The following is a 25,682-nucleotide window of genomic DNA, read 5'->3' as shown; positions in this document are numbered from 1 at the left end:
TAAAGTAAGAATTACATAAATGTTAAATAAATTCTAAAAAAAATTTAAGTATCTAAAAATTTAAAGCATGAATATGTATGAGTACAAGGTGAGATTTGTTCCTGTACCCAATTTACTCAATTGAGTATTTCTTGTACCTAGTCAAATTAGATACTTTTAGTTAAAATTAGGACAAGTTTGAACATTACTTACATATATGAATTTATTTGCCATCCTTATAGATTATAATCCAATAATTTATTGCCCTTTGAGTCCTCGACAGACCACTCATATTTTACCCTTTTTTTTTGTCTTATATAAATATACGTCTACATTTGAAAGTCTTAGTGACTTGTAATATTTGACAAGCTTTACCTTATATTTTTAATCGTTAGTAACTTATTTGACAGCCCTATACATATTTTCTTGCGGGTCTTGCCATATTCGCAAATGTTAAAAATTAGCATTAAGTCATAATTGGATGCTGAAGGATCATGGATAAGGTAGCTAGGAGGACCACTATGTCCACTTATTGTTAATAGATTAATAAATATATTTTCTTGTATGTTAATATAAAGAAAATTAGTAATTAATATATTTTAAAATAAATCCTTATTTTTTATAATTAAAATTAAAAAGTACTTATTTGTTTCTTATTAAAAAAATATATCAGAGAAAGTATATGACAATATGTTTAAAGAATTTAGTCATCTACCCGATATATCGACTTTGTTGATTAATGTATTATGATGATATAGGTTGAAATTAATGTATGGATTTTAAATACTGTGTGCATGCTGAAAATTTTAAAGGTAGAAATTTACCGAAATAATGTTAGTTTTCTCTTGTATATATACAAGGACACGGATACACATGTATTCTAGTGGGTCAACCCCACTAACATTTTTCTATATTTTATTAATTTATATATATATATATATATATATATATATATATTATATTATATTAAAATTTAAATGTGTTTTCATTCTCTTAATTGTAAAATTATTGTTTTTAATTTTTATATTTTTTTTAAAATTTTATTTTAGTCTCTCAAGTCATCAATAACATATATAAAAATGACATATCAAGATAGTAATGTAGTTTCAATTGGATTTGATATGATGTTTTTACGGATAAAGATATCAATAGATAGATTTTAGACAGCAATATTTGATAGATTCCCTGACAAAATTTGAGTATAAAAATTGAAACAAGGTTTTCTAAAATTTACAAGGATTAAAAAGACCAATTTTTAATTTGAGGGACTAAAGATAAATTTACCTTAAATTTGAGATATTAAAAACATATTTAAGTCTATTATAAATTTATAATAATGTACTCACACTTGTCATGTTAAAAACTAAGTGCTCTCACTCTTTTCTATATTTTTATTTTGTTAAAAAAGTCAAAGTTAATATATTAAGTTTTTGAAAAAAATAAATCTTAAAATAAATGTCATGTTAGTTTTTTAATATAATATTAATTATCTTTTATTTTTTATTTATACCCTTCATAATATTTTTTAGAAAGTGAATATTGTATTGTATTATTTATAATAAAGAAGATTAATTATAAGTTTTTTATTTCTAGTTTGTATGAAACAACCTAAAATGATACTTATTATAAAATAAAGAGAGTACTAGTTATAGTTAAATCAAGCCAGTAAAAGAATTAAGGAGTGATAATTGATCTAAATTCATATTATACTATTTTTAAAATGAAAAAGGTTAAAATTTTGATACCAAATATAGAAAGAGATATTTTTAAAAATATTAAAAATAAGAAAATCATTCAATGTTTTTAAAATATAAAATCTCATAAAAAATAATTTAATATATATTTATATTTCAAAAAAATGTAAAATTATATATTTAATACTAAATTTATGTATTAATATTGCCTCACTATTTAAAATTTTTAGATGATATGCACGAATTTAATATGTAGCAGGCTATGTATCATTCTTATAACTCTTCTCCCAGCACGCATGCTGGCATTAGATCCACGTTTTGGGGGTGCTCTTTGAAAGGGTAAGGACCAATGCCTAAGGAGTCTTTAACATGAAGCAAAAAAGTACCCAATATAGCCAAATTTATTTCCAGAAAATCTGTCGGCGTGGGAAACTATTTTTGCCACTTCACTTCATATTATGATGATCGGTAAAAAAATCATCATGTACTTGTTATTGGAATACAAAATTATATCTTTTTCCAAATTAAAAAGAAGAAAAAAATCCTTCTTATTAATTAATTATTATGTTTCAACCATCTTTTATGCATTTATAGGAATGAAGCGCACGAACTGGGGCAGCATATAGTAATCTACGTGGCCCATATGGTACTGAAGAATAATGAGAATATGTAATAGTTGGAATTTGGAGCAATGATAGAGTTGTGGCAGATGAAGGGGGTTATGGAGAAGAAAAGAAAAACATTATCATGAATATGTGTATTATTATTTATTCAACAAAATAGAGTTGGAAGAGAAAATGAAGAAATTGTTGATCTGACAGAATAAGCTTGTGATATTCTGTCTCTCTCTCTTTCCCAAGTTCCCGACCAATATGAATCATGAGATTAGATACATAAATGCAATATTTTTCAAATTGTTATTTATTATTATTGGAAGCTTGTTGTGGTTTTCTTCTTTGTTGCGTGAAGCTGCCTATGCTTTTTTCCACAAGAAACACAAAACTATGTATCAATATTTCTAAAGACAATATAATTTTTAAGCAAGAAATGAATTCTTTTTGAAAATGGGCCACCTTTTACTTTTCTATTATTGAGAGCAAGAACCGGAACCATAACATATATAATAAATAATTGCATGCTTTTAAAATTATATAAACCTTAATGCATTGTTTCTTTCTCTCGTTAAATATTGACTTTGCAATTTTGCTGTTAATATAAAATGGTAGAGAATCACGTACTGAGGGGGTTTGGATTTAGTGGAACAGGCTAGACCAGCCTCTCATGATGAATTAAGGTTCAAATTCTGGTTTAGAGAAGTGTTAATATGTCTCAAATATGATTGCATTCCAAGATAGTTCTGAAAAAGAAAAAAAATGTTAGAGAATCTCGATCCATGTGTTTGTCTTAATTAATTAATACAATGGTGACCTGTTATTTTCTATATTTGGTGGCATGAAATCCTTAGTCAATTTTGGGTCGAACTTTGATTTATTTGAATTTCGTATCTCGGGTCATGATCATTCCACTAACACTCAATAAAATAATATTATATATTAAAAATTTGATAAAATTTAACATTTATAAAATTGCAAAATAATTGAAGTCACGGGTTAATTATTATATATCATTATTATTTGTAGACATTTCATTAAATATCCTAAAGGAATGAAAATATTTTTAAAAGAAATTATTTTAGCAATATAATGGGAATACCTAAAAATTAAAAAAAAATCAATTTACAAAACAAAATATAATGGTGTTAAAGTCCACATGTTTTTTCCCTCAAACAAAAGGGATCAAGTATTGGAATTGAATTATATTTCAACTATTTAGTGAATATTTGTATACCAATTTAAAATCACATTCAATAAAAAAAAAAAAAAACATGTTCCAATGCTAAAAAAGTAAAATCTTGTGAATTTAATTTTTTTTAACTTGAATTGAGATGAACTCAACTGATTCACAAACACTCCCTTAATATATATGTATTTTATAGTTGACTCAACAAATCGGGATTATATAAAAAAGCAAAGAAATTATACTTGTATTCCATAAAATATTTTCTGGTACAATTATTCAATATGATTAAAATGCCTATAAATTAATCTCAATTGCATATAATATATCAATAGTCGGGGACTTGTTGCCATGCTAAGTGTGAAACAAATATGGTGGTTGGTATAACCAATCATCTGAATTAATCCAATTACTTCTACCACTTAAATTTGTAACTGTTGGTTGGGCTGCAGCTTTTAATGCACATATATAGTTATAACGACCTAAATTTGTTAGCACAAATGTTTAATAACACAAAGGTTTTTTAATCGGGTAGAATTGTGTCTTGACCCTCTCGTGTACTTCCATGGATATTGGCATCTGTTAGTCACGTTTTGCCTACAGAGTTGTTCCAATTTCCAGTTGTATATGTACTTGATTATGAAGGAGGGTTTATTTTAATTTTGTTTTAAGTACATTAGTGACACTATAGCTTACCTTACTTTTCAATAATAAAAACCAAACAAAGCATGGCAGTCTCATTGACTTGAACTTGGTCCATTTTTTAATGCTCTTTTGGGCATTGGTTATGATAACCTAGAGATACCACTAAGTAGAATGATGCTACATCACAAGGCAGATGGGCCTCTTGCTCATTATATAGTCTCTGCTTTGAGCACATCCACTACCGTAAAACATGACATAAAGGTATATGCTCACGTAGCTTTCATCATATGCTGCACAGCCAAAGTGAACAAAGATAGAGGGTTGTTTGGTTTTGGCCTTTGCACCAACATAGACACTTCAAGCATCAAATAATGGTTATTTCCTTTAAATGTCCATGGGTTTAAATTAATACTAGTTAGTAGACCTGCCATAAGAAATATTCAATATTGAAACCATGTGGGGGAAAACCAGATGGACCCATTTACATAACTTGAGCTCTAAGATTGTCCAATTCAATTATGGTGATAGTTGAATCATGATAGTTGGGTGCTTCCTCACTTGTTCTCTCTCTCTTTTTATTTTATTTTTCTTTTCTAAAATACGGTTTTTTTTTTTTTCACTTAGGGGAGGTGATGTAGAGTAATGTATCAGATGATAGTTTCTACCAATAGTTGAACTCCACTTAATGAATAATAATGACTTTCACTTAACTAGGTCTAGATTGGTTTATTAAAAAAATATAATTTACCCCACGTACTTATATGTGACCCACACGTGTAATTTTGGGTATTAAATGTACATTACAACTTACAAGTATCATTATAATAATCCAAATAGATAAACAGTTTCCCACTTTTGGTTGATGAAAATATACACGGAAATGCCTCAAAATGCAAAACCAAACCGAGCGTGCGGACTTAGATTGATTGTGCTGTGATATTCACCAAACAAATATGTGAATTTTTTTTAAATTAATTTTGCCCATATTTTAGAAACTCGAAGTCAAATCACCTAAGCAGCTAATGAGATCTCATCTGAATAAAAAATAAAAAAAAAAAAGAAAGGAAAATGGTACTCTCAAATTTGTGATTTGTGAAGTTTTCAGTCGAGACATCCAAATTTCTATATTATGGGCTGAGGGTAGTGATTTGGTTCACCACTAAATAACCTTTAAAAAAAATTGAAAAGGTCTACTAATTATACAGCCACATCATTTATATGATTTAGCAAGAGCCTAACCGAAGCCTTTGTTTGGAGTATATTCTAATCTGTATAGACTAGAGAGTTACGTACATGTGTTGCTTGGAATAATTTAAAAGAAAGCCAAGGTAGCTCAACAACTTTTTTAGATGTTATCAGCATCACAGAAATATAGCCATCACTGAAAAGTCTTAGGGAGTCACATTCATACACTTGCAAATACAAAATGTGCATAGTTAATAGAAAAGTCAAATCAATAATTTGGCTGTTTCTTTCCGCTGTGGTCCGGTACATGGTTTCCACATGGGATCATGTAATATTCACTCATAATGTGTTGTTATCACATGAAATACAGCCAAGATCGTATACTGTATTTAGAGATTTAGGTAATTGATGCCAAAAAAACCAAATCCAAAGTGATAAAAAAATTAGAAACAATATCAGTCATCAGTGATCTCTGAACAAAAGGAGACAAGCACTACTTCCTATACGTGTATTAACATATTACAATAACTTGGGTTTCCAAAGACATAATTGTCTTCACATACCATATTTTAGAAACTAAGATCAAAGATCAAGGTTTGAAAAAAAAAAAAAAAAAGGGGGGGGGAAAGAAATACCTCTTTCTGGTTTTTCTTATAACAACATGAACAAAAGTACATTGACAGCTAGCTATGCATGCTTAGAGGGACCTGGGACTAACATGTTGACAGGTGCTTCTTCTTGAGCTTGGAAGGTATACTAAAGATTCAGAAACAGCACAAGTTCTCTTGCAAGAAGCATAAAGGCTAATAAACCCAAAACGATCACTAATACTCCTCGGCACCTTAGCTCCATTCCACAAATTTCCACTTGTTTCCTCATGATCATCCTTTGAGCATTCAACCAGTGCAGCAAAAAATGGATCCCTTTGTATTGAATTCTTCTTCCTTACCCTGGTTTCTTCATGAGTGAGCTTTTTGGAAGAGTGTGTGGTAGTTGGAGGGGGCAATGGTAGTAGTTTGAAGGATGATTCCTGCAGCTTATTCTTTTTGGAATTCTGTTTCTTTGGAATTCCAGGCAAATGCTCCCAAGAAAATGGAACACCTGAGAATCTTAGTGGAGATGCAGGACTAAGAAGTGGATCCTCAGGAAAATAGAATGATTCAAAGGAGGAAGAAGAGGGTGAAAGGGATGAACTAGAGGAGGAAAAGGAATGAGTCCTGCGAGATGAAGGGTACTTTCCTGCATGGAAGATGTCACATTGTTTTGGAACAAACTTGGCACTTGCTGATGAAGAAGAATCCATTGTGAAGAAGAGAGAAAAGATGTGTCACACAAAAACTCTCTCTCAGTCTCATGGCACGTTTTATTATATAGGCAAAAAGAGAAAGACAAGAGTACTAGTCATATTTTACTAATGTTATGCTTTGATATTTTGTTATAAACAACATTAATTTTGTGGTTAAAGAAAAGGATATTATTGAGTAACAAAAAGACCCCATAGCATTGATGAGGGGGACAAAGTTGGAAAATAAATAGTCATGGAGGTGACAAATCCTTGTCTTAAATAGGGAGGTTACCATAAAGAGTGGTTAAGAAGCATTCACATGGAGGTGGCTGGCCAAAATGCATAGGTGCTGATTTGATTTAAATCAAATTTATCATTCGGAACAACAGCCAATTAATTTCATCTACAAAAAATACACATCCAACCATAAATACATTCAGCATATATGTTTCAAGATGTTACGCCTCAATTTATTTACTTCTGCAAAATTTCAGTTTGTCCCAAGGTACAGTCAAAAGTTTGGGTACATATAAAGAAGGGAAAAAAAAAAAAAGTTCGTGGATTTTCTTCTGAGAAGTCGTCATCATTTTTTTTTTTTTTTTTATAAAGATAATGTTCATGTGATTAAGGTTGAACTTGTGTTTTAGTTAACATATATTATTGCGGAAAAAACTTTTTGAAATAAATGTATCATACCAAAAAGTACTTAAAAAAAAAAAGAGAATAAACATATATAATTCTGAAAAGTATTCTTTTTTAGAATTGTGTATGTTTGTATATATTTTCTGGAATTTTACATGTTTATTTAAAAAAAAATTCAAAAGAGAAGGTGCAAAGAAATAAAGGGGTAAAAATTATTTGGGTAATTAATTATTTTTATTTTTTAACATAAACTTTATTATTTTCTTGAGAAGTTTTGTTTGTTAAATATAAGGGGGGTGTATTGGATTAGGATTTTAAAGGACTTTTTTAGTTAAAAAAAATCTTGTGGATTTTAAAAGACTTTGCAGGATTTTTATGACTTTTAAGATTTTGCAAGATTCTACAATACTTAAAATCAGGATTTTAATGAATTTTGCAAGACTTTTAAATCAGGATTTTAATGGATTCTGTCGGATTTTGTGGAGTTTTGACATTTGATAAAATTTTAAAAAAAATTCATACATTCAAATTTTAAAAAGTCTCAAAGACAAAAATAATAAAATTAAAAAAATAATGTCTAGATAAATAATAATAATAATTCTCCATAATATCCTATCATCTTTTTATAGCATTCACTGTCAATTGTAACAATTCATCGGAATCCTCCTTGGTCCAAGCTTCATAGTTTTCTTTCTCTTTTTCTTTTTCTTTATTATTTCCTTGTGAATCTCCCATTTGAATTACTAAAGCAATATATGTTGAAAACTAGTTATATAAATAATTATGGATAAGAGACAAAATCAATAAAATTATATTATTATTTTTAGAAGCACACCAATCATACAAGATCGAATATATCTTGGCTACCAAATGGATCAAATACCTCAGTCATTATAAAAAAAAACATGTAAAAACGAAAATATAGAAACATAAGATAATTTTTTATATAAAAAAAATCAGTATATTCGATACTGAAAAAATATTTAGATATATAATTTTTTTTATATAAATGAAAGTATTTAGATATAGAGAATATTCCCCTAAAAAAAAGATATAGAGAATATATATATATATATATATATATATATATATATATATATATATTATTTTAGTTATATATTATATGATAATTTTTAACGATATTTATAAATGTAAATTATTCTAACAAATATTTTAACAATATTTTCTTTTTAAAAAAATAAGCTAATGAAGGCATAAATCCTAAACCCTAAAAAATTAGATATTGCAATGTCTTATGTTAATTTTTTTTTTTTTTTAAATATAAACAATATAAAAATAAAATTAAAATTTCATAGTAAAAAAAATAAAATAATTGTTGAGTCATAAAAAGAGGAGGGATAAGAGTAACAAATTCAAGGGAAGGAGAGAGTTCGCAGTTTTTATGCTGAGAGGGTTCTTCTCCAAACTAAGATCCATTTTCATTTCATTCTATCCACAGAAACCCTAACAAATTCATCTTATATATATATATATATATTGTAGAGATTATGATATCAATTTCATCTTTCACCTTTTTCTTTTCTTAACGTGTGTTATAAAAAAATTACCACTTAAAAGTTAAAATTTCAAGCATTTTTTTGTGTTATATAAAGGAACAAATTCAACTACATAGAATAAAACAAAGCAAGTCAATTAAAGAAAACGAATAGAAAAGTAGAGCAAGTCAATGACACTATCATTTACATATCAAAGTTTTACAAAATAGGAGAATGGGATGAGAACTACAATATTATATATGAGCAATGAACAATAGTGTAGTATTATTAGTAGAGAAAAAATGGAGAAGATAGGAGCATAGAAAAAAAAGATGAAAAACTCACTTGAAAATTCTTGAAATACTTGAAAAATCACTTCAAACAATCCTTCAAAATCTGATGGGTTTGAATGGGATTGTTTTATGAATCTGGTATTTATAGATAACACTAGAAAGTCCTTCAAAATCATTCTCAAACAACAATCCTTTAAAATCCTTATATTTTTGAATACTAATGGATTGTTTTTAAGTTGTAAAAAATCTCAAATGAATACCAGTGGATTTTAATGGACTCTTTAAAAAATCTTGAAAATCCTGATTGAATACCACTGAATTGTTTTTAAGTGACATAAAATCCTGATTGAATACTAATGAATTTTTTTACTCAAAAAAAGTCTTTTAAAATCCTACGAAATTCTAAACATACACCCCCCTAAATTAACATGATTAAAGTTAAACTTAATTTTAATCAAAATAATATTTATTACTTATTATTCACTTGTGCGGTTAGTTCATAAAACAAAAATGACTTAGAAGATTGTAATCCTAACAATAAAATTTAATTTGATTTCTTTTACCGCTGAACTATTTTCTTGATTATATATCTACTTTTGTTTATTTTTTTGAGTAATAATTTGACATGTAATAACTTGTTTTAATATATACCAACATGTATATTAATTTGTATTTAGGGTGGATTAAATTGAGATTTTATAGCATTATTTTAACACAAAACAAATCTTATAAATTTTAAAAAATTTAATAAAAATATAATGATTTTTAAGATTTTTTTAAAATAAATTTATAATCAAGATTTTGTAATATGAAATTATATCATAAGAATTTATAAAGGAAAATATGAATTTTTAGAAAATAATACAATTAATAAAAAATAACATAAATAACGGTGTATGGATAAATAAAATAAAATAAATATAATATTTTAATAAACAATTTATTTTAGTTCCATATTACTAACAAGTAATATTTATTTTTATATAGTTTTCCATGTATTGATATTTTCTTATTCATGTTATTATTTATCTAAATTTATAATATTTATTAATGAAAATATTAGTAATATTAGAACCAATATGTGTCGACTGTTTTGCTTAAGAAAGATGTAAACATAATCAGTACCTACATTAGTAATATTAGCACCAATATGTGTCCATTGTTTTACAATTAAACTAATTTTACACACTATCTATTTAGGATCTTATATTGTATAAATATTTTTAGCATTGTAGTAGTTTTCTCTCAAAACAATTTCGTCAAAATAGAAAATAATAAAAAAAATTATTAACTCAAAATCTTATTATATAAAGTTGTTAACATGTGGAGTAGTTTTTTTTTTTTTTTTTTCAAAAATAATTTTATTATATAAAACTGTTAACATTTGAAACATTTTTATCCTAAATTTTTTCTCTAAATAGAAAATAATTAAGAAAATTTCTGTTGACTCAAAATATTATTATATAAAGTTATTAATATTTGAAATAGTTTTTTCATCAAAAAATTTCGTCAAATAGAGAATAATTAAAGAAATTTTTGTTGACTCAAAATAAAGGTTAAAAATTGATTATTCTATCTTTTTATATAAAGTTGTTAATATTTAAAATAGTTTTTTTCTCAAAAAAAATTTTATTATATAATTTTTTTAACATTTGAATCTTAGAGCATCTCTAATAGAGTATCTAATAAGCTCTCCATCTTGATATCTTATCTTATTTTTAGTGGGTTTCACAATGCACATAGTATCTAAGTAACACTATAAGTAATTTCTACATATTTTACTCCAATGGTGTATCTTATAAGTAATCTTTAAAAAACTCACTTTCTCTCTTTAGTGGCTCAATGAAAGTTCACATTCAGTATTTTTTTCTTCTTAAAATATGATGTTGAGTAATTAAATAATTTTTTTATTCTTAAGTGGTTGCATCTTAAATAAGAGATGGTACTTAATTTTAAACAATTTCACTTGCTAACTCAACGAACTCTAACGCAAGTTACTTAATAACAACATGTGCTTAGTTTTAAGATACGGAATACGAATCCTCGCTATAGATGCTCTTATTATATAAAGTTATAAGCATTTAGAGTAATTTTTCTTCCAAAAAAAATTAATCAAATAGATAATTAAAGAAATTTTTATTGGTTCAAAATAGGAGTTAAAAATTAATTATCTTATCTTACTATATAATATTGTTAGTATTTGGAGTGATTTTTTACGTTGTTAATATTTAGAATAATTTTATAAAAAAAATATTATATAAAATTGTTAACATCTAAAATAGTTTTTTTCTTAAAAAAAATATCTAAATAAAAATGATTAAAAAAAATTATTAGCTCATACTCTTATTATATGAGATCAAATCACGAAATTTTAATCCTTACATTGCATTTAATGAAAAATCTTTATATATATTCTTCCGTGATTGGTCAATTTTCATAGTTATGTTCGTATAACTTTCATATAGCAACATTTTTAAACAATGTATTTTTTTTTTGTTGATAATATATACACCTCCATTTTTTTATACATACACCCCCTTTTTTTAAAAAAAAAATATTAAATTCTTAAATTATCTTTAATATTATTTGAAATAAAAAAAATTATTCTGGAAAGTGTTTTTCAAATGTTGATGATATATACACCTCCTTTTTCCTACAAGTACACCTCATTTTCAAAAAAAATAATTAAAATTTTAAAATATTTTTAATTTTTTGCTTTTTTTTTTTTAAATTTTACATTCACAACATTTAATTTAGTACTTTTTTTTACAGATCTTTCTTTTTTTTTTCTTTTTTTTCTTTTTTCAATTTTTACATGCACCCGTTATCTTTCCTTCACCCCATCTATTTTGGTAGCATGTAAAAATTGAAAGAGAAAAAAAAAGTGTGTGAAAAAAAAAAGAAAAAATTAGAAAATTGAAAGTTAAAGGTATAAAATTAAAAATATATATATAATATTTTATAATTTTTTTAAAAAAATAAAGAAGGTGTACTTATAAAAAAAAAACAGGAGGTGTATATATCATGAGCCTTCCGAAAAGAACTTTCCGTCAGAATAATTACGGAAAGTACTTTCCGGAATACTAAAATTACTATTCCGGAAATAACTTTTCGTCAAAATAATTATGAAAAATACTTTCCGTAACACTATAATTACTATTGCGAAAATTCTTTCCAGAATATTAACAGTGTGTGTATTTGTTATGATAATTCTGGAAAGAACTTTCCGCAATAGTAATTTTAGTGTTACGGAAAGTACTTTCCATAATTATTCCGACGGAAAGTTATTTCCGTAATAGTAATTTTAGTATTCCGGAAAGAACTTTCCATAATTATGTACAAATACACCTCCAAAAAAACTTTCCAAGATAATTTTTTTTATTCCAAATAATATTAAGGATAATTTAGGAATTTAATATATTTTTTTTTAAAAAGGGGGTGTATGTATAAAAAAATGGAGGTGTATATATCTTCAGCTTTTTTTTTTTCTTCCGATAACAGGCTGCTGCACCAACAGTCCACATTTGGCCCGGTAAGCCCAATTTCGTGAACCATCATTGGCCCGGTAACCTGAATCATTTTTTTAAAAAAAAAAATTAGTCTCAATAACTTTATTTAATTTATTTTTTAATTCTTATAATTTAAAATAGAATTTTATGATTATATATTTATTTTTTTTATCCTTTTTAGTCTTTAAAGTTTAAAATAAATCTTTTTATTCTCTATCCTTATAATTTTTTCTACTTTTAGTCATTAACTTTAATTTTTTTTGTGAAGATATAAAAAAGGTATCTCAATAATAATGTTACATGTGAAAATAAAAATGCTACAAAAACTTAATAACAAGGATTAAGAGATTAAAAAATTATAAATATAAAAACTAAAAAAATTATGACTAAAAAGGATTAAAGAAAATATTATAAAGACTAAAAAGATTTATTTTAGATTATAAAGATTAAATAAAATAAGTATAATTATAGAAAAATATATTTTTAAATTTTTTTAAATAAAACTTCATATAATTAGCGTTATTTATTTTAATCAAATAATGGTTCTAGGTATTGATTGTTACTCTTTCACCGTCAAAATAAGAAATAGAAGTACCTCTTCTCTCTCTTCTCTTCTACAAAAGCGCTAACTCCCTCAAGCTCCCTCAATTTCTTTCTTCAGTCTCTAATTTTATTCAATCTCATATAAAATCAAAGTGTTAGATTCAAAGGGGTATGTATGAAGAACATTCTTATGTAGAACTAATTCTATGGTTGAGATATTTTTGAAGTCATATGCAACGTGTTATCAGGGAATTTGTGATATTTTCGTGAATTCTTGTATAAGGGATTTGTTATGAGTAGCAAGACTGCATATCCTAATACTTTCACCACTTTACGCTAATTAAGCTAATTGTTCCATGCTGCAAATTTTATTACCTTTTACGAGTTTCATGTTTGACAGGTAGTTGATGATAATGCCCTTTCTCATTCATATTCCATAGTGTATTACGATTATCAAACTTCTCATGATAGCCTGTCTTGCACATTTTCATGCACTAGTATGCATGTGCACAGTGGAAATTAATTTTATTGGACACAGGTTGTTTAAGGGGGGAAGATGATGATCATAAATCCACCAATATAACGTTACAGCCAAAACTATGGTCATATGGTTATCAGGAAACAAATAATGAATTCCTCCAAAAAGCTGCTTAGGCATCTTGCCCAATCATTGCCTATTTTGTAGATATTGTATAGTGAGTTCATAAATTCAAAAAAAAAAGAGCCAAATTCAAAAATAATTAAATTACAAGATACACAAAACCAAACTTCAGAACATGCATTAAGTTTTTAAACTATGGAAGAGGTGTTTTGAGGTTGAGGTCTTAATTCGACTAAAGCCCAATCAATATTGTTAGATGCCCATAAATAATAGTCCATTGACATTGAGGTGATGGTGGATATATGATTTTCATTTTCATTTTTTTTTCCTTTTATTTTCTCCTAGACTAAGGTATTGCCAAAGCCTTCTTCCTCACTATTTCCCTATCATCAAGAAAAGGCTTTCCATTGCACTATTCTTTGCATTTTTTTGCACCGACTAATTGCCAAGCCAAATAAATTTTCCTAGAAGCTACTTTTTGCCAAGGAGTAAGAAAATCTTTAGTAGTGTATTTAGTTGCGAGGAAAGAAATAGGTGTGAAATAAAATAAAAAAGAGAAATAGATGAATAAAAATATGATAGAATAAGCTTCCAGGATGATTGGTGAATCCTCTAGTTTTTTCTTACTCCTTTGATTTCTTATCCACAAGATTTTTGAAGAAGAAGAAACTTGAAAAATGATGGAAAGATGTAGAGATGGTGGCACCACTTCTAAAGAAGAAGATAAGTCAAGAAGGTTTCTTACCACAAGAAAATGATCCTTGATAAAAAAAATTCAAATGGAATTGTATTCAAAGAGAAGAACTCTAAAGACTCTTGAAGTTGAGAGAAAATTCAATCTCACTCATATATAATTCAAAAGTGATGTCCAAAAGGGTAGATACATACATACACACACACACACACACACACACACACACACACACACACACATATATATATATATATATATATAATTTGGTAACTTGTGGTGTAAGTTAAACTAACCAAAGTTTGGTTAACTTATACTCGAGCTAGTTAACTCTAGTTCAAATTTAAAATTTGAATTTGAATTTTTTCTCTTAAAGTGGATGTCTGCATCATAGCTTTAAAAAAACAAATGAGAGTTTGTCATATGACTTGGTGCAAAAGGTGTGATGAAAGGGGGAAAGGGATGTTAGTAAGAAAGAGGGTGTAAAAGCAAGTATGCAAAATGTGTGACTAATATATAGAATATGTGACTTGGTAGGTGATGTGTGAATCTAATAAGAGAGTGTATGGTTCATAACTTGATGTCCAACTATTGAGAAAAAGACTTCTCACTCTCCATTGGCCTAAACAAGTCCAACAAACACATTTTTCAAATACTAGTTGTACCTCCTAAAATATTAAATATGCCCTTATAGACAAAAATTATAAGTAAATAAATTCTAATCTAAATTGCTAAAAAATACAAGGTCAAAAATAATAAAATATTTACAAAGAAGTGTTAACAAAGAAGAAAAAATGGACTACAAAAAGTAACTCAAAGCTCATCATGAGTTTGAACCTTCTTCATTCAAGCTCAACTCACTCCCATTGACTCTTATTGGATGTGACTCATAGGTAAGTTTCCATCATATCCTCCCTCTTGAAGATTATTTTTCCTCAAATTCAGAGCATCCTCTTCCTCTTCTTCAGCACCTACAAAAGAAAGTATGTCACGAGTATTAAAGGTTTATTGTCTTGATGAACATGAAATATGTCTAACTTATTGGTCCTTTCTAGATGTGAGTGGATCTATCCTTAATATATTTTATTTTCTTGGGACCCTCTTGAACCCTTTTTGACCTAACTAGAAGACCTATATTAGTATCTAAACTAAAACTATATTTTTCTAGTTTTTCTAAAAGAGGTTTTTCTCTACAATCTACAAAAATATGTCTTTAGTGTCCATGTGATCACCTAGGCTAGCTCCTAAGAACTAAACTATCTACAACTAACTTTCTTTGCATTCCTAAAGAAAAGTGACCTAGAGAGCCACCATGAATAAAAAGCTTCTTGAGAACAAGATGATGTCTCTAAGATTGGAAGGCTTGGAATAGAGTTTGAAACTCTTTGATATAGGTAGGGTAGTTGAGAGATGCACCATATGGAGTTATTTTTAAAGAAGTAATAGAATGTCGACCCTTCAACAAAATAACTCTCACACCTAATCTATATGTATGATATTCTAACTCAAAAGTTTTAGAAATGTTTGGAAAAGTTAGAACATTTGCATGAAAGAACTCACTTTTAATGGGTTAAGAAACATGCTCATCAAGCTTTTCACCCCAAAAGGAAGGAAGAATGTTCTTTACTAACTCATTGATTGGTGGAACGATTGATTGTTCAAAATAGAAAGTCCTCTTGATTTCACTTTTAATAAAAAAAAAAAGTGACTTTCTTTCTTAATAATCTTTGTAGAAGAGACATCTTCCTCCTTTTCACTCTTCTCACTCTTTGGGAGTTGTTTTTGTTTTCTTATTTTCTCCTTCTCCCATAAGCTTTATTTGTATTTGATCTTTTATCACTTGAGTAGGTGTAAGAGGATGTAATACAACATGCTTTACATATATTTTATAAAGTGAACTACATGATTTTCTTTTTTGTATTTTCAAACTTATCACAACATACATCAAACACTACTACAAGATGCATTATCTACATCGATTTTGTGAAATCATCTACATCGATTTTAGAACCGATGTAGAATAGAGCGACTTAGAAAATATATACATTTCTATATCGAGAGAAGAGAAGAGCGATCGCCAACGAGTGTTGAGAGGGTTTGCCCGCGTGAACATTTGGATTTCACTTCTACATCGGTCAAAATTAAACCCGATGTAGAATAACTTTCTCATTTCATTTCTACATTGGTCAATCACAAAACCAATGTAGAACTTTTTATATCTACATTGTTTCTCTGCAAAATTGTGTAAATATGTTTACATATTCTATTTATTTACAAAATTGCCACCGCATTTTTTATTTACATTGTTTCTATTGGAACCGATGTAGATATAACGATATTGAATAGTACTTTTCTAGTAGTAAAAATGAAGAGGAAATCAAAGGAATATGAATCCTAAAGACATACAATAAAATATGGTTCATATAAGACTAGATCTAAAAAAATGAACCATAAACTTTCAAGACAAAAAGTAGATCCAAGACTTAGCATACAATTGAACTAGATATACTACAACACAATATAACAAGATATAAAAGAAAGCATAAACATGATGAAAATAATAAAAACAAAGACTAGAGAACTTTTCAACATCATGAAGATGACCTTGCTCGAAATATCAAAAATGATGAAATAAGCTTCAAGGATGATTGGTGAATCCTCTAGCTTCTTCCTACTCTCTTGATCTTTCATCCATGGGATCTTTGAAGAAGAAGAAACTTGAAAAATGATGGAAATATGTAGAGATGGCGATGCCACTTCCAAAGAAGAAGATAAGACAAGAAGGTTTCTTCACTACAAAGAAATGATCATTGATAAGAGATTCAAATGGAGTTACACTCAAATAGATGAACTCTAAAAACTCTTGAAGTTGAGAGAAAATTTAATCTCAATCTCATATATGATACAAAAGTGACATCCAAAAAAGTGGATACATGTATATATAGAGTTTGGTAGCTTGCGTTACAATTTTTCATATACCTTATCTATACTCTCATATATACACATTGACACAAGTGTTGTTATCATCTTTGTTAACTTTTTTTTTTTACCTTTCTTATGATAGAGTGTTTTTATAAGGTCAAATAACTCTTTAGTAAGTTTATTTTTACTTATTCAATTAGTTATGACTTTATATTTGAGAGTTGTTTGATTAATTAAACTAAAATTTAATTAAACTAAATTTTAGTTGAAGTTATGATCCTAACAAACCCATCTTATAAAAATAGGATATTTCTAACTATCATCTAAAATGGATGGATTGTCCAAATAGTATAGATCATGTGATTTTATCTTGTGATTGAATTGTGGCAATTTAATACTTGGACTTTTAAACTAATGTAGTAATTAGTCATTTTTTTAATATATAAATCTTGTATATCTCACATAAAAGTAACATGTTTAACAAATTCTCACATTTATAAGAATGGGTATTGTTTGTGTAAATTTAACATGCATATATTTTTACATTTAAAAAATATTGTTTGTGTAAATTTAACATGCATATATTTTTACATTTAAAAAATATGTTAAATTATTATATGTGTACTTCATAATTAGTAGCATCTATGTATTATGGACCTTGTGATAAACATGTTAATCCACTAATATTACCATAATATATTTTTGCTAATAATATGTTGATAGATAATTGATGAGAAAATATAAATTGTCAAAATCTAAAATTTTGGAACATTAATTATAAAAAAGTTACTTGGGAACAAAATTCTAAAAAAAAAATAAATGTTTAACAACACAAATTACAATTAGATATATCATGTTATTAAACTTTTAGCAAACATATCATATAAATACTCCAATAATATTTTGATGGGTAATTAAAGAAAGAGCACAAATCACAAAAATCTAAAAATATTTAAAGGTAAAATACACAAAAAAAATAATAAAGAAAGAAAGAAAACTGAGAACTAAAAAGTAAAATTAAGCATAATAATAATAAATGATACGTAATCTATGAAATGGCAGAATAAGAATCGTAAAAACTTAAAGATTATATATTTCATAAGGAAGAAATTTCTTTATTTCTTCCCTTAATATTCTGAATACAGAATGAACTTGGCGAGTGATTCGAAATTCAAATCTACAATTTCTCTTCTTTTCCCTGTTCACTTCAATTTTGCTAGTTAATTAATTCTCTAACTTTACAATTCCAGCATGAAATTTCTGACTCATTCTTCAATTACAGTTAGCAGGAATCAACTGGCCAGTCTAGCCTAGTGTAAAAGTGGTGACACAGCTGCTGCACTAGGAGCCAACAAATTGATCCATCCGTGATCGATCCTTCTTTGCATTCAAAGTTTTCCTTCAACTCTTGATGCGCCTCAAAGCAAGGTAGGCCAATAATCTGTAGAACACAAACATGAAAAGCAAGACCCCAATGCACCCCAGAGTGCCAATTTGGCCCACCACATCCTCTTCAACAAACTTGCAGCCACCCATATCACTGCCACCATGATAGCAACCCAATAGAGATGATATCTTCTTGCCATCCCCATACTGGATTCTAGTGAGAAGCCTATAACAGTAGAAGGTTGTGGATATATATTTGATCCAAGCCATGCAAGATGGCACCTTATGGACATAGTATCCACCAGTCAACACAAATGCTAGCATTGTCACTGCTGCCACTGTGGAAGCCTGTTTGGCATCCATTATTGCTGCACCTAAAGCAAGGCCAAGACCCTGTGACACCATCACGTATCCAAGCACAACCAACAAAGTCAACACAAAAGCCCACAAATCAGGCTTTAATCCACCCATCCAATATGTCACAATGAGGAAAATGGTGGGAAGAATAAGCTCCATGGGAAGGTCTCCAACAATTCGAGCCATGAAATAGGAGGACAATGTGTACATGCCAGAAGCTCGCTCTTTCATGAAGATGGCACGTTCTTGAGGGAATGCAAAAACTGAGTTGAAGGACGGGAAAACTCCCCAAAAGATGGAAATGAAGAAGAGTAGGCCAAGCCTATCTTGAATGTTCCTATAGTCTGAGTGCCACCACATTAAACCAGCGAGTAATGCTGCAGCAATGACTTGGAAAACTCTCAGAGTGTTGAAGGATTCGTGCTTTCTTTCTTTCAGGCTTCTCTGGAGCAGAATACTGAATTGGTAAAACCAGTCAAATAAGCTAACCCTGTCGCTACGTCTACGTTCTTTTGAAGAACTGCTTCTCAAAGGGTGTGTGTTCTTTGCAGGAACACTGGCAGTGTCCACGCAGGCAGCTTTTACCTTGGGACCCAGTACTGTGTTGTATGATTGGATTAGGTTTTGCTTTATGTTTGGTCTATCTCTTTCACTTTGACTATCCACATGGCAAATACCTGCACGATTCAAGACCGAAAATAGTATATGAATAAGTTGAATCTAATTTAGAAAAATTATTTTATTTTATCTTATTAATTACTTAATGAGAAGTAATTTAAAGAAATTCCTATTCAAATTTCAAATTTAGGAAAAGAGGAGGTAGGAGTAGGACCACGACAAAGAGGTAGGAAGAAAAGATATTATCCAGTATCCACACTAAAACAGGAGATTGAAGATTTCTAGGAAAAGTCCTTATCCAAAGCAACATAAGTTATGTCATTCACATATTACATAAATCTATATAAAATTTTCAATAATATTTCTTTTTCTTTTCTCTCTTTCTATTGCATTAATCATCTTATCTCATTTTTCTCTCACTTCTCTCCTTACACTCTTTTCAATTTCTCAATCAATGGTATACATCGGAATAAACTATATATAGAAAGTGATAGATGCAGCACCATGGCTATGTCCTATGGAAAAAAATATAGCATTTAAATAGCCGGATATATTTACATAAAAAAAAATACTGAAGCTGAAGAACCTACAAATTAAAGTATAGGATAGGTCGAACTAGGGATAGACTAAATCAAAACATGTTAAAATTAATTAAACATGTACTTGATTATTCTAAAAGGGGTGATTAGGGGCATGAACGTGCTTCAACAGGATAGTGGGACTTGTAAAAGCTGACTTATGTTAGTGTTATGGTGAGTCTCCACTAAGATTGGTGCTGGCACTGCTGACTGGGCCACCAGCTCCCACTTTCATTTGCATAATATCAATGTACCTATTTACTTTTATTTCATTAGACCTTTCTTCCATCAGACTTCACTTTCCGGGAGAAATGTTTATAAGGATGTAAAGCAACCCAACACGTGTAGCTCTATTACAGATCCTAAGATGGAGATTCTAAAAAAGTAGGAGGAAAAGAGAAAAAGAAAAAGTGAATGGGAAAAGAGAATCACTGAAAATTGGCCAGATCATTGTCAAAGAAGTGAAGGTCAAGTTTTTTTCCTTTTTTTTTCTCCAGATGTAATCATGAATACAGAACGGCCCCAAAGACCATGTTCTCGAGTAGGTCAAGAATAGTTTATACCAAAATTCAACTTTTATTCATATACTTCAATATTTTACTCGTCTATTCTACAATTCTTTTTTATAAGAAAGAAAAATTATTTTTCTCTTTTTTCAATAAAATAAAGATTTATTTGGAACATGCAACAATTATGCAGAGCAAACCAAGTACCAAACATAGGATATTGACAAAGATATATCCTAAACCCCAATTTAATATATAACTCTTATACTCTCCCAGGGCTAACCTTCTCCATATCCATAGAATACCAGATACTAATTAATCGTGGCTAAAATACTTGTGGGTTTATCACTATTTTTTTAGGGCAAACAGGGATTTAGTGTGCCACCTTTCCAGGTGCTCTGTATGCTTTTTTTTCTTTCTTTCTTTTTACCGCAGTTTGATGGTTTCTCACGCTATCAATGTCGTCATAACTCCTCCACCTTAATATCCATATTATCATCATGGTCCCAAGAATCAACCAAAAAGGTTAAGAGAGGCACATATCCTTAATAATAATCTTTTAGTGCCAAAGATGTTGAACCGCATGTAAGATAAAAATACCTAGTCAAAGAGCACTTACCATACAGTTATTTATGAATAAATAAATTAATTAGAGATTGTGCTTAGTGATATCACCAACCATCTATACTAAAAGAAGCAAACAGCAGCACATATAAAAAGGTCAGTTATCTACAACTCAAAGACTCCAGTCCACTACCTAAGCATTTGCAACTTTATACCATATGCAAGTTCTCTTTTGACCGTCCACAAAATAGATTGGTCCACATGGCAGCGTTTCCAATGTAAGTACTCTAATTACATCACTCCTTTAACAGATACTAAAGGTTGTAACTCGTAAATAAGTAAGAGAGCTTGTATATGCTAATAAACACAGAAATGAGAAACAAAGACGTTTAGTTGAAAAAGTTGGGCAAGGAAGAATAAAAACGAAAAAGAAAAGAGAAACATGCAAAATAATCCAAATGTAAGTTTGAAAACATAGCGGTTTATTGATTGTGATAATTAAACGCGCCAATACATATCTGCACCAAGAGGTTAATTTTCTACTCTAATAATTTATGGTCCTGCAGAAGCTCGACGCCTCAACTCAAATGCCTATTTTCGACATCACAACAAAAGTAGTTTTGATGCTGATGTTATTTTTTTTTCCCAAAGGTAGTAGATCAACTTGTTCCTGTTGAAAAGGATATGGTTGATGGTTCAACTAACAAGGGGCCATACCTGCATAAGTCCATTTGAATGCTTGATATGCGTCCCTGCTATTTTTCTTCCAATTTTGGAATATATTCGGACCCACATAAAAATTGGCACCAAACCGAATTTGAGTGGGAATTGGAAACTCTTATGACTTTCTTAAACTATCCTTTCATGTTTCCAAAAATGGGCTAATAACTAAGTTTAGTCTTCACTCTTACGAGGAAATGTATGCTTGTATCAATGGAGAAAAAGTGAGTGAAGAAAGAAATTTTTTTATTTAAATTTTAAGAAAGTAAAAGATAAGAAAATTACAAAATTTTGTCTCTAAATTTTAACTTTTTTTTTTTCATTTTCTTTTTAACAAAACACAATAAATTATTTATATTTTTTTTATTACTTTTTCTTTCTTCCCGAGCAAACATACATTAGTTCCCTCCATATCCTAGTAAATTCATTATTTCAGATCTAGAAAGAGAGACGCGTCCATCTTAATTCGAAAATATCTGGTAAATATATGGAGTTAATTTTTCTTATCAAATTGCTAGTTAGTAGTTAGATTAAAGGGAAAAATTGCATGCCTCTCCAGAGGAGGCAATGCTTATGATTTTGGTTTGGCGAAGAAGAAACAGTATTGGCTATGAAGAGAGGATAAACCAGAGGCATATGGAGTCAAATCTGGCTGGCCCCGGAAAAAGGAAAACCAACTGGCTATACAAGAAAGGCAAGAAAAAGTAGAGCCAACGACAGACAGTTCCAAAAAAAGAGGACACGTGGTAAGCATCAACCTTTTGTTTAAAATAAAGCATCCCAATATTGATGCGAAATCTAAACCCATTACGTATCTAATCGATTTGTTCCACTCATGACTCAACCTCACAAATCTTTTTCTTTCTCTCTTCGATTATACCCTAAAATATACTAGCACTTTTATTAAATGAAAAATTGATTACACCAAGAAAGACATAAAAGAAAAATATAACAAGTGATATGATATAAATAAAGTAAATTTAAAAGATGTATAGGTACCACGAATATCGTTATTTATTAGTGTCAAGCATTCTTTACACACAATAATCGACATCACATCACAGTACGAATGGCCAACTTATTGCCAGAAAAATGCTATCAAGTTCTTTGAACTACATCCTATTAGGTCCTAGGAGTGATCCGAATATTAAAGTGATGTCTACTTCCTGATTTCCAATAAAGAGACTCAACAAAGGAAAAGGAGGCATGAAGAAATGAGAAAGTAACATTTAATAATTCAAAATTCCCAAGAATCAGAAGATGAGTTATACAAAATTTAATATATTAATTTTACTAAATATTAATATTTAAAATAATAAACATTAAATATTTTTTGTTCATATCTTATATTTAAGCTTGGATTGAAGCCGACCTACTTACATATATATTATTAATTAACTAAACATGGGGCTTAATCACTAGGTATAAGCGAAGCAAGAAAGGCTCAAACGAGTGACAAAAACCCACAATATCATGCAATCATATTCATGGCAACAAGCAACACAGTTGCATTGTATGATGTCTGCCAGCCACAGTATATTGTCCAACTTAATGCCCTGAATGACGTTGATGAACTAGTTTATGTGATCACGTTCACACACTCACACCCATCATGCCCATATTCAAATAACATTCTACCCCACACACACCCGGATATGATATTCACTAAACCCCATCACCACTACCGCACTACAATCTACATCATATCAACTTATCAACCTCATTCACAATAACATATCACTAATAATTCACACCAATTAACGGAACGAATCAATTCAATATTCAACAGACACGAGTAAAAAAAAAAAAAAGTTAAACTAACCGTAATTAGTTAAGAAACAAGGGTTGAAACGATGACGTACCGTTGGCGAGATCGAGCAGAAAATCCGCCGGATTCATCGGAAAAGACGGCGCGAAACCAACCGACTCAAAGTAGCGCATGGCGTCGCCTCCTTTGCCAAAGTACAAACACTGACCTTCCGATAGCACCAAAACTTTGTCGAACATCTGGTAGACTCGGCTCGAAGGTTGGTGCACCGAGGTAACCACCGTCTTCCCCTTCTTCGCCAGCGACGCCAGCGTCGCCAGGAGCCGGTGCGCCGCCGTCGAGTCCAAACCGGAGGTAGGCTCGTCCAGTATGAGGAGCGAGGGGTCCACCAGCATCTCGTGCGCGATGCTCACGCGCTTCCTCTCCCCGCCGGAGACGCCGCGGATGAAGCTGTTCCCGATGATGGTGTTCTCGCACTTCCCCAGCCCTAGCTCGGCGATGGCCGCCTCGGCCGCCGCCATCTTGGCCGCGCGAGGCACCGCGCGCGGGAGGCGCAGCATGGCGCAGAAGACGAGCGTCTCGCGCACGGTTAAGTGCGGGTACAGGATGTCGTCCTGCGTGACGAAGCCGGTTCGGCGGAGAACCGGTTTGGTGAGCTTGGCGGAGTTGGCGAGGATTGTTCCGGTGAGGCCGTGGCCATGGAGCCTCCCCGCGAGCGCGTTTAGGAGCGTTGATTTTCCGCTCCCTGATGGGCCCAGCACCGCTAAGATCTCCCCTGGGTACGCTATCCCCGTCACGCCTTTTAAAATAGTTCGCTCCTGCCTTGATCTTTGATCCGACGGTGAGGATTCGTGCGTAGCAAACAATCTCTTGATGCTCCCTCCGCTTCTTTGTTTGTCCTCTATCTTCAAGCGGTATGCCACGTCCATGAACTGCGTTGCATGAAGAGTAAAATTATTTTCCGATTCCGATTAAAAAAATGATAATTAGGTAAGGGAAAAGAACCGTTGAGGGTTGAGGGTTGAGGGTTGAGGGTCGACAATGACTTAGTCAAACTCATGATGACTCTGAGCTAGACACGAATATTAGTACGTTTAGTTATTGTTTGTAATAATAAATAAATTAAACATAGTACCTTCAGAGTGATGGGGTAAGAACAAGACAAAAAAGGTGGGAGGTCACGCGATTCTTGAGGGCTGTGTTTGGTGTTAGATGAGTCTCCATTTGGAGGAGTTTCTACACCACCAAACGCTGCTGCCGTTGGTGTTGGTGTTGGTGTTGGCATTACTATTTTTCTTAGTTTGATATTCTGTTTCCTTGCTCACTAGGGAGGAGAAAAGGGTACAAGTAGAAATGAAATATTGATGATAAGAATAAGGCAAGTGTGTTAGGGCTTCGGAGTTAGGAGTGAATGAAGTGAGAGGAACAAGGGATAGGAATACCATGGGGTATTTATGGAGGGATCAGAACCCATGGCACTGCCACGTTAAAGTGGAACTACCAATTTCGAATTGCTACGTGGCAATCATACACATGCACTTGGAATGGTGGAATGCTCCACTTCACATCCTCATACCTTTTTCTTTCTTTTATCTCTTTCCTTCTTTTTTCCCTCAGTTTTTGTTTTTCAAATCATAAAGTAACCCAAGTTTAACTTGGATTTTTATTTCTTTATTCCAAGAAAATACATCAACTACGTATCTTCAGCCGCTGTGCTCAATCTGTAAATGCTCGCAATTCTTAAATGTAATTCTCACAAAACTCATCCATTCTACTCACGGAACTGTTTATTTTATTTTTAAACAAAAGTATGATTAGAATTATGCTCCATACGTATTAGAAAATCAAACATTTTTCAGCATATATATATATATATATATACCTGAGATATTCATGTATGTTC

The 25,682-nt window shown here is 30.2% G+C and overlaps 2 protein-coding genes across 2 annotated transcripts; both read right to left on the bottom strand.

The window, feature by feature from the left end:
* Positions 1-5,773: 5,773 nt before the first annotated feature.
* LOC109795198 (uncharacterized) lies at positions 5,774-6,723 on the bottom strand. The gene has a single exon (XM_020354636.3). It carries the CDS (start codon positions 6,601-6,603, stop codon positions 5,998-6,000), a length of 606 nt encoding a protein of 201 aa, XP_020210225.1. The 5' UTR covers positions 6,604-6,723; the 3' UTR covers positions 5,774-5,997.
* Positions 6,724-18,346: 11,623 nt separating this feature from the next.
* ABCG25 (ATP-binding cassette family G25) lies at positions 18,347-25,216 on the bottom strand. The gene is made up of 3 exons (XM_020354795.3): positions 24,915-25,216; positions 23,874-24,711; positions 18,347-19,702 (listed from the first exon to the last, which is right to left on the bottom strand). The coding sequence occupies exons 1-3, from the start codon at positions 25,062-25,064 to the stop codon at positions 18,684-18,686; spliced, it is 2,007 nt and encodes a 668-aa protein (XP_020210384.2). The 5' UTR covers positions 25,065-25,216; the 3' UTR covers positions 18,347-18,683.
* Positions 25,217-25,682: the final 466 nt, after the last annotated feature.

Source organism: Cajanus cajan, chromosome 7, assembly GCF_000230855.2.
Source record: "Cajanus cajan strain Asha chromosome 7, NIPB_CcT2T_4, whole genome shotgun sequence".
NCBI lineage: Eukaryota > Viridiplantae > Streptophyta > Magnoliopsida > Fabales > Fabaceae > Cajanus > Cajanus cajan.
Note: the sequence above shows the minus strand (reverse complement) of the source record. Positions and strands in the feature narration are given on the sequence as shown.

What these genes read in the sequence shown, in the direction of transcription:
- LOC109795198 (XM_020354636.3), bottom strand. Translation starts at nt 6,603, where the DNA reads ATGGATTCTTCTTCATCAGCAAGTGCCAAGTTTGTTCCAAAACAATGT.
- ABCG25 (XM_020354795.3), bottom strand. Translation starts at nt 25,064, where the DNA reads ATGCCAACACCAACACCAACACCAACGGCAGCAGCGTTTGGTGGTGTA. An exon ending in CTTACCCCATCACTCTGAAG is followed by an intron (nt 24,712 to 24,914) that starts GTACTATGTTTA and finishes CATGCAACGCAG; the next exon opens with TTCATGGACGTGGCATACCG. An exon ending in TCTGCTCGATCTCGCCAACG is followed by an intron (nt 19,703 to 23,873) that starts GTACGTCATCGT and finishes TGAATCGTGCAG; the next exon opens with GTATTTGCCATGTGGATAGT.